The sequence below is a fragment of the Peromyscus californicus genome, unplaced genomic scaffold (assembly GCF_007827085.1).
Source record: "Peromyscus californicus insignis strain IS unplaced genomic scaffold, ASM782708v3 Scaffold_9__1_contigs__length_137607984, whole genome shotgun sequence".
Lineage (NCBI taxonomy): Eukaryota > Metazoa > Chordata > Mammalia > Rodentia > Cricetidae > Peromyscus > Peromyscus californicus.
This window is the reverse complement of record NW_026294617.1, coordinates 68430143-68443506: the sequence shown is the minus strand read 5'-3', so window position 1 is coordinate 68443506 and position 13364 is coordinate 68430143. Positions and strand designations below refer to the sequence as shown.

Genomic DNA, 13364 nt, shown 5'->3' with positions numbered 1-13364 from the left:
GGCATCTGAAGAAACTCAATTCTATAGAAATTACTAGTTGTTTTGTCTTCTGAACATAAATCATTCAGGAGACCAAGATTCCCAGCCTAATTCCTGTTCTAGTAACTTCTGACTCCCTGTTTGCGCCTTTCTTCTTGATTCTGCAGAATGGAACTGAAGCCCCAGCTGAGTTCTGGCAGGGTGGTGTAGCTAGCCCCGTCCCACCTCTTCCTGAGAGCATTGAGCACTTGCTACAGCCTGCATGGTATATAATAAGTTGGCACTAAAGAAGATACAATTATGTCTGTGTACACACCTTCAAAGAACTAAAGAGATAAGTGACTCATATCACAGAGTTTAAATTTTTATGATTGGGTGTGCACATGCCACACGCGGGAATGGAGGCCAGGGGACAACTGTTGGAAGCCAGTCCTCTCCTGCCACGTGTGTGTGCATTTGGGGACAGTGTCGGGGTGCATGTCATCTGCAAATGCCATCACTCACTTTGTCATCTCATGTAGGCCAGACTGAGCAGAACTTCCTGTGTAGGCAGGGATTATCTTGAAGTCAGGATCCTCCTGCCTCCACCTGAGTGCTAGGGTTACGTGTGTACCGTGCCCAGCGAGAACTCAGTATGTGGTTTCCAGATTTCCCACTGACTAGCTGTTTGCTTTTCTTGTCTCACTTTATCTAATGTTGGCAGTAAGGCTAAACTCTCGGGGTACTTGTGAGTACCTCACACACAGCAGGCAGCTGCTCACTGCTAGGAAGCTCTCATCCTGCCTTGGATGGTATAATGCTTTATTTGAAGGATTTTCTGTGAGAAGCTGCACCCCACCATGATGCAGACCTGTGTCCTAGTGCTGGCTTCTCAGGGTCACTTCAATGAGACTGATCCACTAACACCACATAGACACCAGCTCTCACAACTGGTTCCTTGTGTGTGTGCTCGTGCACGCGCGTGTCCCTACAGTGCCACTAAGGACCTGCACATGCTGGGCTAGCACTCTTCCATTGAGCTACGGCCTCACATTATAAATCTTTTTATGTATCTCCTGATGCTTCTGCTTCATATTGAGCACTGACTGACAGGCCTCTGGCATGAATCATTCAGCTTTGTTTGTTTGTTTGTTTTTGAGGTAAGATCTCATTATGCAGTCCAGGCTAGCATTGACTGAGTGGGATTATCATGTGTCGCCACACCTAGGCATATAATTGTTTTTTTTTTTTTAATTAAGAGCCCTGTCAAAATAATTTGAAGCAAAGGAAGTAGCACAGCCTCCCATTATAGGGCCTTGGTACAGGCTTTGTGACACAGAACCCCGGACAACACTAGAGGAGAACGCCACACCTGTGACCATCCAGTGCCATGTGCATTAACGGCAGCTGACCCTAAATCCACAGGGCAGCACTGCTCCTAAGCAGTGCTTTACTGCAGGCTTCATCTCTACCAGCAGAGAGCTGGGAAGTGATAGCATTACTTTGGGGAAGCTCATCACTTTGTAAAGCTCTCTCTCATTGGCACTGCACAGTCAATACTGAAGAGTGGCCTTTCTAACAGGGTGGTGGTGGCGCACGCCTTTAGTCTCAGCACTCGAGGCAGAGGCAGGCAGATCTCCTGTATTACTCAGGGATCTGACTAATTCATTCTTTCAGGGATTTATATATATGAGGGATTTATTAAATATTATAAATATCTTTATATAGTCAGGAGTAGTGCTCTGTGCCTTTAATTCTAACATTCAGGAGGCAGAGGCAGGCTGATCTGAGTTCAAGGCCAATCTAGTCTACGGAGTGAGCTCCAGGACAGCCAGGGCTACACAGAAAAACCCTGTCTCAAATAAAATAAATTATTATTTTATTATTTTATTTGAGGGGGTTCACTAGAGTCATTTACAGACAGTGGTTTGGCTAGTCCAACAATAAGCTGTCTACCGATGAAAGGCCAAGAATCTGGTAGCTGTTTTGCCTACAAGGCTGGTCCTCAGCTTTGTAGGTTCTAATACCAGTGAGGTATTCAGCAGGAGAATTTGTCAGAGTTGTGTCAAGCATGCTGTAGAATAATGCTTTTGTACACTGGTTTAATAAAACACTGATTGGCCAGTAACCAGGCAGGAAGTATAGGCAGGATAAGCAAACAAGGAGAATTCTGGGAAGAGGAAGGCTGAGTCAGGAGACGCCAGCCCACCATCCAGGGAGCAGCATGTAATGGCACACAGGTAAAGCCATGGAAAACTTGGTGACATATAGATTAATGAAAATGGGCTGAGTTTAAGTGTAAGAGCTAGTCAGGGGTAGGCCTGAGCTAATGGCGGAGCAGTTTTAATTAATTTAAGCCTCCGTGTGTTTACTTGGGTATGGACTGAGTGGGACACAGAAAAACCTTCAGCTACACAAGCAGGCAAAAATCAAAAGCTTTCTTCCAAGTCCTTTTACATGGGCTGCCAGCAAAAGGCATGGCCCACCCTGCCCAGATTTAGGTTGAGTCTTTCTCACCTCAAATGATCCAGTCAAGATAATCCCTCACACATGTGCCAGCTGCTTGGGTTTTAGTTGGTACATTTGTCAAGCTGGCAAACAAGAACAGTCATCTCCTTAGCTCTATTTTTGGTTCTTTGTTTCTTAATGAAGGTGGTGATTTATGATCCTTGCTCCCTTTGTTCTGATGCTGCCTGGTGGCAGCTGCCATTTGTCCAGCGTATCTGTCTAGATCTTTCTGACCTGTGCTGTTAGTTTGCGGCACCCATCTTGGTCCTTTCCCACTTTTTCAGCAGCTCCAGGGCTTGGAGGGTCTTGCAGGCCACACTATTGGGCTGTTTCTCTGCCATCCTCCATAGGTCTTAGACATGGAACCACCCAGCTCTGCCCTATAGGTGCAGGTGCCACACTGTGGAATAGGGCCACTTCTCCCCATAGGGAGCCAGCTCTGCTTAGCCAGCACGACTGTCCACCCATCTGGGGACTTTGAGCTTCCCAGACTTTTTGAGGAAGGTTACCAGAGCTCTGAAGCTGATCGACATTTTTTACAGTAACTCTAGGCATTCCACTTCGTCTTCCATACACACCCAACAGGGGAAGGCTGGTTTTCGTTTTTTGAGATAGGGTCTTATGTATCCCAGACTAACCTTAAACCCTAATCCTCCTTCCTCTACCTCTCAAGTGCTAAGATGCCTGGTTTTAATGCAGATTCTTCTCAAATACCATATTTTATAAGGCTTTAATAAGGCCCACCCACAATTCTGATGTTCATAATTCAATATTTGAAAAACTTTTTTACAGTTATTTATTGTGCCCATGGGCACTCGGATGCCACCGTGCCAATTTGGAGATCAGAGGACAACTTTCAGGAGCTGTTCCCTTATCCTCTTACCATACAGGTCCTGGAAATCAAACAGGCAGCAAGCATTGACCCAGTGAGCCGGCCTGCACAGTCCAGTTTCTAGGACTCTATGAAAAGCTACTACACAGCAGTCAGCTGGTGTGATGGGTTGAATGTCATGTCTCCCAATAGTCTCAAGCGTTTGAATAACTGAACAGTTCCAGCTGGTGGAACTGTTAGGAAAGGATTAGGTGTGGCCTTTTTGGAGGAAATATATCACCGGGGCTGGGATTGCAGTTTCAGAAGCCTCCTGCTATCCCTAGTGCAAGCACTTTTACCACATTAGCCATCTTTACTCCAAACCTATTATTTCTCCATTTATTAGCTGCTCCTTTCCTGTTGACAGCCACGTCCCCTCCCCATTGCTTGTTTGGTGTTTCCGTGAATACATACTTTAGGTGGACGTTTCTGTCCCACCGGCAGCTCCCAAATGAACACACAGAGGTTTATATTATAAATGCTCGGCCAATAGCTCGGGCTTGTTACTAGCTAACTTACATTTAAATTGACCCCTATTTCTTATCTATGCTTTGCCACGTGGCTTGGTACCTTTTCTCAGTACGGCATGTCCATCTTGCTTATCTCTGTGTGTCTGTGGCAACTCCTAACTCCACCCTTCCTCCTAGCATTCTTAGTTTGGTTGTCCCACCTATACTTCCTGCCTGGCTACTGGCCCATCAGATTTTTAGTAAACCAATTTGAGTGACAAATCTTTACAGTATACAAAAGGATTATTCCACAGCAACTTACCAGGACCTAAAACACATTTTCAAGCTTCATTTTTCCTTCTGTGTTTACATGTGTGGGTGTGAGTACAGGTACCTGTGATGGCCAGGGGCATTGGGTCTCCTGAAGCTGGAGTTAACAGGCATTGTGAACTGCCAGGCAGAGGTGCTGGGAACTGATCTACCACGGGTGCACTCACTTCATGCTCTTCACTGCCCAGCCGTCTCTTTGGCCTGAGACACTTTTAAAAATACAGCATTTAAAGACTGAATTTGGAATAGGCCAATGAAACAGACAAAAGTCCATGCAACAAATTATTGCTGTATTAAAAGATCAGGGCTGGCCAGGCAGTGGTGGTGCATGCCTTTAATCCCAGCACTTGGGAGGCAGAGCCAGGTGGATCTCTGTGAGTTCGAGGCCAGCCTGGTCTACAGAGTGAGATCCAGGAAAGGCTCCAAAGCTACACAGAGAAACCCTGCCACCCCCGCCCCCCAAAAAAAGATCAGGGCTGTGCTGCATGTAGCTCAGTAATAGTGTTTCCTCAGTGATCTGTACCACTCCTGTTGCAGAAAATGTTGCTTCCCAGTGTTAGAAACAAAAAATAACCTCAGTGTTGCATAAAGGAACGGACAAGCAAAAACAGAGTAGCACAGCAAAGTCATTCATTTTGCAAAAAGGGTGTGCCAAGACTCAAACCAGGCTAGCAAGCACTGATCAAAATGGTTGTATTCTTTTACCCTGACCTAAGTGCTGCCTGGGTCTCAGGCCTTGACCTGCACTACTTAGGGCTTGATCTGACTGGGGTATGAAGAAACAGACACACATGTGGAAAAGCTAAGGCGTGGTGGGCGATGAGCCTGGACAGCAGTGGGGAGGAGGAGGGAAAGCTAAGTGCTAGGGACCAGTCTCAGGCCACAGTCATTCTGGACAAGGAAGCTGCAATCCATCTGCTACACACACTCAGGATCTCCACACCGGACCATGGCTGTTTATGTTCACCCAGAGCTTCGGCTGCCCTCACACTCTGATCCCGTTAGTGAGAGCTCAATTTACCAGTCAGTGCTCTTGGCTAATGGGCATGAAAGGGAAGAAGGTTCAGGAAATGTGGGTCCTTCCCAGGCTCAAGACCAGCAAACGTTTTTTGTTCCCATGAAATCACCCATGAAATCACCTGTGCCGGACTGGAGAGATGGCTCAGAGGTTAAGAGCACCCACTGCACTTCCAGAGGTCCTGAGTTCAATTCCCAGCAACCACATGGTGGCTCACAACCATCTGTAATGAGATCTGGTGCCCTCTTCTGGCCTGCAGGCAAACATGCTGTATACATAATAAATAAATAAATCTTTAAAAAAAAAATCACCTGTGCCTTCCAAATCATCCTACAAGCCTACTGGTAGTCCTGGTAAGCCCCAACTGATGTTCTTAGAGCCTCATCTGAGGTTCCGATAGCTCCTCCCAGCTATTTGTGCATAATTCTATCATAATTGCTTTTGTCCTCTGGGTCTGAGAGATTAGTTAGAGTATATAATCTCTACGAAGGTGGGGTGGTGGGCACACAGGACAGGCTGACCCCAGGTGGGATGAGGCTTTGGGGTCACCCATAAACAACTCCTCACTCATGTTCTGTAAGTAGACTCAATAAACTCATTGGTTCCCCAGGTTGGGCTTAAGATAGTTGGAACTAAAATTTAAGAGACTAGTAAAAATGGATTTTAATACACAATTCTGCAGGAAGGGATAGAGTGTAGAGAAAAATTTTAAATGGCTGGTATAGTGATTTGGCACAAAAGTGGGAGCTTTTTTTTTCCCCATTTTAAAAAATATCCATGTGCATGACGTGTATATGTTAAGTGTGTGCCCTCAGAGACCTATATGACTATGTTAAGTGTATGTGATGTATATGTTGTGTGTTCCCTATGGTGTCGGTTGCCCTAGGGCTAGAAAGAGCTGCAAGAATGCTGAGCTGCCTGATACAAATGATGAAAACTAAATTCCAGTCCCCTGGAGGAGTTACGGTCTCTTAACCACTGACCCATCGCTCCAGCTCTAAAATTGTTTTATCATTAAATGTATTAGTTTATGTATATGAGTATTATGTACACTACATGCATGAAGTAACCCTGGATATCAGAAGAGGGCATTGAATCCCCTGACATTGGAATTATGGATCCATGAGTGCTTGGACCAAAGCTGGGTCCTGTAAGAGCAACAGTCGTCCTTAACAGCTGAGCCACCTCTCCAGCTAAACAAAGTCCTCCCTTGAAAGTGGGACATCTGTGAGTTGGAGGCCAACCTTGTCTACAAAGAGTTCCAGGACAGTCAGACCTGTTTCACACACACACACACACACACACACACACACACACACACACACACCACAACCACCAAAAAGTTAAAACCCTTCATTGGAAGAAATCCCTGTCCTCTTCTCCCATGTCCTGGGACCCGGCCTCCTCCATCTCACTGATGAGGAGGCAAAGACTTAGATAAGACTGCATGTTTCCTTAGGTCATGGAGCTGAGTCATACACTAGGTGAGTTTCAGTTTCAAGAGGACAAGCAGGCACCCACCACCAGCTAGGGGACAGAGGGGTCTGATGCCTCCTGCTCATCTGTAACTGATGAACTTGAAGCTTGGCATAGCCATATATTTCTGGCAGAATCCTTTGTGTTGGAAATAATCTCAGGGTCACAGGCACAACCACTCAAGCACAAAGTTTGTTTTACTGAGTTTGAAAGAAAAGATGGTTATTCAACATTTCTAACACGTACAGGAGTAGTAGATGTTCCCAGAAAAGGAATTCTCACGACAAACCCCAATGTAAGAAGTGCTTGCTGCTAAGCCTGAAGACCAGAGTTTGAACCTGAGGACCCACCCGGCCCTACAGAACCAACTCCCTCCACTTGTTTCTGACTTACAAATGCTGTGGGTTGAACACACCCGCACACAAATATTAAAAACTGATCACACCAAAGCATAAAACAGATGTCATAGTCATAAAGACAAAATGATGTTCAATAGAAGGTTTTGGTTTTTTTTCCTCGAGACAGGGTTTCTCTGTAGTTTTGATGGCTGTCCTGGATCTTGCTCTGTAGACCAGGCTGGCCTCGAATCCACAGAGATCCACCTGGCTCTGCCTCCAGAGTGCTGGGATCAAAGGCGTGCACCAACACCACCTGGCAAGTATTTTCTATAGGTTTTACTAACAATGGATTTATGTTCAGAACAATTACTGCTATAAATACCAGACAGCCACCCCCCCCCAAAAAAAAAACATAAGCAAGACATTTGGGAATAATAATTTGTTGAGTTTGTTTTGTACCTTAGACATGGTCTCTCAAGTAGCCCAAGTGAGCCTTCAACTAGATATGGAGCTAAGAATTGATCTGGTCTCCCTCCACTTCCAAGAACAGGGATCACAGGTTTGTGCCATCACATGCAGCTTGGAAATTCTTTGCAAACTGGATATCCAAAAAAACTTATAAATACATAAAAGAATGTCCCCAGCCTTATTAGTAACACATGCCTTTAATCTCAGCATTCGGGAAGCAGGGGCCTGAGGATCTCTGTGAGTTTGAAGCCAGCCTGGGTCTGCACAGTGAGCCTGTCTCCAAAAGTAACTCAAATAGCAAATCAAATTAAAAAGAAAATAAAAACAGCGCAGAAGTGCAAATGAAACATCTGTACATGCCAAAAGGGGACTACAATCTTTTCCGTAACCTAACAGCAGCAGATCGATGGCCACTGGTTTAGCCAGGCTGGGACCTAGGGGTGGGGAAAGGAGGTGAGTGGGAGGATTCAGAGGAGCCTCAAGTTCCTCGTCAGGTTTTTTTCTCGCGTGAATTATTACCTAGGGGAGGGAGGCATCTGCGAGAAGAGTGACAGAAACATGAGAGAGAGAGAGACCCTTCCATGACCTTGGCCAAAACAGGCGCCGTCGGAAGTCCAGAGGGAAAGGCATGACGCCAGCGGGGACGCAGCAGCTTCCGGCAACCCAGGAGAGGAAGAGGCGGGGCCTAAGCCGCGCCTCGGAGACTAACGAATCGTGTAGCCAACGGGAAAGCACGTGCTCAAGCGCCAATAGGGCGCGGGGCCCGCCCCCTGGGCCCAGCGGCCCGGGCCGGTGGAGTGCTGCGCAGCCACGGCGGCATGGCGGGCGGGGCCCGCGAGGTGCTCACGCTGCAGTTGGGACACTTCGCGGGTTTCGTCGGGGCCCACTGGTGGAACCAGCAGGTCAGTCCCCTAGCGGCGGCCCGGCGCTCCCTGCAGAAGGTACATGGCCCTCCTTCCCACTCCGCTCAGCGCTCTGCACCCTGCAGGATGCTGCGCTCAGATATTCGATCGATGGCGAAGAGTCGCCGGGGGAGCTGTGCCCTGACGTCCTGTACCGAACCGGTCGGACACTACATGGCCAGGAAACCTATACGCCGCGACTCATCCTCATGGATCTGAAAGGTGAGGCGGTGGCGGAGCTCAGCCAAGTTTTGTCGTTTTGTGTGTGAGGCCCTTAGCATTAGTTCACAGGAGAACCCACACCTGAGACAGGCCCCCAGAGGACGCTGGAAAGCAAGACTATTCAACTCTAGAGCTGGCTCTGGAATGGGCAGTGTACAGTTAAGCTACTGACAGAAAGATGGAGTCCAGATTACCCATCCCATCTAACGTACATCCAAGTATGCTTTAAAAGGCCAAGCACATTGCTCCGCGAGGTTGGACACGCCTTTAATCCCAGCAGAGGCAGGTAGATCTCTGCATTCAAGACCAACTTGGTCTACACAGTGTAAACCATTCAGGGATACATAGGAAGACCTCACCTCAAAAGCAAAACAAAAAGTTGCCACGTGCCATAGACACTGCCACAACACATCACCTGAGAGGTGATGAGGTTAGTCTGAGGGAGGAGATTATCCTCTAGGCTTTGCTTCTTTTCTTTCTGTGCAGGCAGCCTGAACACACTAAAGGAAGAAGGTGCCCTCTACAAGGACCGGCAGCTAGAGGCTGCAGTAGCATGGTGTGTATCTGATGTATGAGAGGGGGTGAGGGGTCTGGTGTGTGTGCAGAGAAGGCTGGGGAGATCATCAAAGGGACACCTTCTTTGCTTAATCTCCACTCTTTTTTCAGGCAAGGAAAGCTCACCACACACAGAGAAGAAGCATACCCAAAGAACCCTAACCTCCAGGACCTTCTGAGCGCAGAGGTGATGGGCTCTGCCCCAAACCTTTAAACCTACTGCAAGCAAAGTAGCTGTGTGGAGCAGAAAAGATGGAGTCTAGTCACTGTAAATGCCCTAGAAACACTCGTTTTTTGGAAAAAGCAGCTTTGGCTCTAAACTGGCAGGAACCTGTAATCGGGCTCAGAGGTTAAGAGTCCTAGCTGTTCGTACAGAGGACCCTGAGTTTGTCCTAATGCCTGTTGGACATTACAACAACCTGTAACCAGTTCCTGAGTATTTAACTCCTCTTCCAGCTTTGGGCACCTCATGCCTGTGGTGCACATAAATTCACAGGGGCACACATAAGATAAACCCATGATACAGGAGACCTTCCTAGAACTAAATGTCAGTTTTCTCACCCTTCCCAGGGAGTTCTGAGTACTGATGGTGTCTGGAGGGCCAAACCTCTCCAAAATGGCAAAGGTGAGCTATCTCTTGAGGCTGGAGACTGAACAGAGCAGGGACTTGGGGGATGGCTGCCCACTAGTCATCCCTGGTACAAATCCAAACCCATTTTCCCTAGAGAACAGCATCAGAGTCTGGTCAGACTTCCTCAGAGTGCATCTCCATCCGCGGAGCATCTGCGTGATCCAGAAGTACAACCATGACGGGTAAGGGGACTCCAGAGGCTGGAGCCCAGCTCACCTGCCCCCCTCTAAAACAGCAGACTGAGAAGTTGAGGGCAGGCCAGAGTTCTATCATGGTGATTTCTGGTAGTGAAACAGGTCGGCTGGAGGCTTTTGGCCAAGGAGAGAGTGTCCTGAAGGAGCCCAGATACCTGGAAGAGCTGGAGGACAGACTGCATTTCTATGTGGAAGAATGCGACTACTTGCAGGTAGCTCTGTGAGGCGAGGTGCATGCTGGGGCAGAAGCTCTTCTCATCTTGCAGTCTACTTTCTGTTGGCCTTCATCTTTCCAGGGCTTCCAGATCCTGTGTGACCTGCACGATGGCTTCTCTGGAGTAGGTGCCAAGACTGCAGAGTTACTGCAGGATGAGTACTCAGGACGGGGGGTAATGACATGGGGTCTACTCCCTGGTCCCCACAATCTTGGGGTGAGTGGAAGCTGGAAGCCAAAAGGCGGAGTTGGTGGGAAGGAGAGGACCCCATGAGGAAGGTGTGTGGAGCAAACCACTCTCATTTCGTTTACCAGGAGCCCCAGAAGAATATCTTTCGTCTCCTAAACACAGCATTTGGTCTGGTGAACCTGACCGGGTACAGCTCTTTTGTCTGTCCCTTATCCCTGGGAGGGAACCTGGGCCTGCGACCCAAGCCACCTGTCAACTTCCCTTACCTACGCTATGACGTAAGGCTCGAAGCTCGGTTTGTGTCAGCCTGTTTACTGTGGTTCTGCTCCTTCTCTCTAACCCCTGTGACGTGTGTTGCTAGGGACTGAACCGAGGACCCCAGCACATACTTGGGAAGCATTTTTAATACCTAGTCGGGTTCCCAGCTTGAAGTTGACCTTTTAGCACCTCATGTTTGTCCAGCCTCAGGAGAAACAGCCTTACTTCATTCCCTGGATCTCTGCGCTTGCTGCTTTGCTCCCACGTTTTTCCACACCCAGATGACCCAGTGCTCCCCTCCTGTCCCACCTGACAGGCCACTCTGCCCTTCCACTGTAGCGCCATCCTGGCTACAGCCCTGGACACGGTCACTGCCCCTTATCGCCTGCGTTCTTCCATGGTTCCCATGGCTCATTTGGCTGATCAGCTGAGTTTCTCCGGGAGAAAGGTAAGAAGCTTTCCAAGGGGCTGGGCCAGAGTGAGGAAAGGCTCTGTAACCTGATCCCTCCTGGCCTCTAGGTGGTGACAGCAGAAGCAATCATCCCCTTCCCACTGGTTCCAGGGCAGTCACTTCCTGACATCCTGGTGCAGCTTGGAGGAGCCACCCCATGGACCCCACTGTCTGCTTGTGGGCATTCTGCTGGAAGTCGATGCTTTGCCCAGTCAGTGGTGCTGAGGGGTATAGACAGAGCAAACCACACCAGGTAAAGACTGTGGGTTCTTGAGAGGCCCTTGTAAGACTTGCTCATGTCTTTGTCTCCCTAATGTCTAGGCATTCTAACGGGACACCTTCTTCCTACCACCATAAATGCCTCATGTTAAAAAAAAAAAGCCCTGGACTGATGAATTGATGGTCCAAGAATGTAAGAATTCTTAGCTTCCACTCATGCAGCCAAAGAATAAATGTGGGTTTGGCTCTGTTCTGGCAGTAAGCTCAGCCCAGGAACGCCTTTGCCTTCTGCTCTCCATGCATGTGCCTCTGGAGAAGAAGTCTTGGCCCAGTATTTACAACAGCACCATCCTAGAGTTTTAAGGTCAGTCAGTATCCCACTTGCCTTTTTCTGCAGGCTGCCTGCAGCTTTTGCACGCAGCAGCCTTTGCCTCCCTGCTCTGAATCACCACTCTACCTGCAGCTCATCGCATCTGCTGCTGACTCCCTGCAGAGTGACCCCTCCTTACCCACACCTCTTCGCAAGCTTAAGTCACAAGGGACTGGCCCTGGACGGTCCCCCCAAGGGCGCAGGTAAGACATGAAGAAAACTAACACTTCCGCTACACAGGAGCAGTTTTACTCTTTCTCTTCTTGAATTAAAAGTGCTAAAGAAAAGTTCACAGTTGAGCATTCCTCTACTCGACTACAAGCTGCTCTGGAGTACTTACTGGCACACCAGACGGCAACCACGCTTGCCTGCTGAACTTCACCGTCAGTCTACCAGTGTTAGAGCAGAATCCATCCACTCAGCATCAATTCTCTCTCCATCTGCAGCAGTGCAGAGCATCCCTGTGTTTGGGGCCTTGCGTTCATCTTCATCCTTGCACCAGACCCTGGGAGATTTGGCGGAAGAGCTCACCAAACTTGACCTGCGGCGCTGGGCTAGCTTCATGGATGCTGGGGTGGAGCAGGATGACATGGAAGAGCTGCTGCAGGACTTATACAGCTTGGCCCAGTGTTACCAGGAGGGTGACAGCCTTTCCAGCTGAAGTTCCAGGGAGGGGCATTAGGGAGATAATTTGTAATAAAAGCTGCTGGGTGCGGGAACCCAGTGTGTTGGAACCTGCTACATGACCTAGGCATTTGTACATTTAAAAACACTGAGATCACCAGACAAGGAGCTAAGCCCCATTCTCCTTCAGTGCTATTTACAGACTGGGTTTGTAAGGTCCTCACTGAGGTCCCTGAGAGAGACACAGGCCACAGAGTAAAGGGGGGTAATAACATGGGGTCTACTCCCTGGTCCCCACAATCTTGGGGCTGGAGGGAGTTGGGACCATATGGTCTGTCTTTGCCTCAACTCTGCCCTCAGGTTGCCAGCTCTGAGAACCTGCTTTCCCGTACATATATCTCCAGACTGACTCTGTCCTTAGATCCACAGCAGTTCACAGTTCACCCTCCTACAGAAGGCTGTTGGTTTGGTCCTGGCAGATGACACCCATACCTTCCCAGGGTCTCATTCGTCCAGCTCTTCTTCAGACAGCAGGTCCCCATGGTCAGAGAGCTGGTCTGCATTGCTAGTGCTGGTGGCATCGTCCTCATCCTCAGAGCTGGCCTCACAGGCTGTGTGGAAGAGTTGCATGAGTTCTCGGAAACGGTGGGAGACCTAGCAAAGGAAAGGGTTGTGCTCACGGTTCCAGTCTCTTATGATGAACTGGGCACCTGCTTACCATACAGAGTAAGTGTCTTCTGTATAGATAGGATAGTGCCACAGACAAAACAGTTTCCCCGAGTAACAAAACTGGAACCTTTTCTTTGTCAGACGTGGTGATAGACACCTTTAATTCCAGCAATCAGGAGGGGGGGACAGATGGATCACTGAGTTCAAGGCCAACCTGATGTACATGGTTCTAGGGTAGCCAGGGACACAGTGAAAATCCTGTCTCCTTGTGACTGTAAACCCCGTTGTCCCATCCTCTTGCCTTTGTTCCCCATCATCAAACGCCCCTTCCCACCTCACCTCCACAGGGGTCTTATTTCCCAGCTGCTGAGAGATAATGCTGAAGGTGTGCGGCTGTGCACCCTGCTCCTGGCACATGGTGAGAATCACTCGGTCAGCTTCCCTGTAAT

General features: G+C 48.7%; 2 protein-coding genes and 1 pseudogene across 18 annotated transcripts in view; 1 reads left to right on the top strand and 2 right to left on the bottom strand.

Moving 5' to 3' along the window:
• Positions 1-43: 43 nt before the first annotated feature.
• LOC128106227 (40S ribosomal protein S19-like) lies at positions 44-7493 on the bottom strand (annotated as a pseudogene).
• A 631-nt stretch (positions 7494-8124) lies between these two features.
• Msto1 (misato mitochondrial distribution and morphology regulator 1) lies at positions 8125-12361 on the top strand. Its single transcript, XM_052731570.1, has 14 exons — positions 8125-8318; positions 8405-8540; positions 9027-9096; positions 9207-9282; positions 9666-9720; positions 9821-9908; positions 10015-10132; positions 10217-10351; positions 10450-10602; positions 10899-11030; positions 11102-11286; positions 11512-11616; positions 11716-11825; positions 12069-12361. Exons 1-14 carry the CDS (start codon positions 8235-8237, stop codon positions 12281-12283), a joined length of 1662 nt encoding a protein of 553 aa, XP_052587530.1. The 5' UTR covers positions 8125-8234; the 3' UTR covers positions 12284-12361.
• A 125-nt stretch (positions 12362-12486) lies between these two features.
• LOC128106216 (GON-4-like protein) overlaps positions 12487-13364 on the bottom strand; it is a 125959-nt gene continuing 125081 nt past the window's right edge. For all 17 annotated transcript variants that reach the window (XM_052731559.1, XM_052731548.1, XM_052731547.1 and 14 more), the window contains 2 exons: positions 13255-13357; positions 12487-12900 (listed from right to left, as the gene is read on the bottom strand). In XM_052731559.1, the coding sequence (XP_052587519.1) occupies positions 12751-12900; positions 13255-13357 (253 nt within the window). In that variant the 3' untranslated portion in view covers positions 12487-12750. The remainder of the gene's footprint in view (positions 12901-13254; positions 13358-13364) is intronic.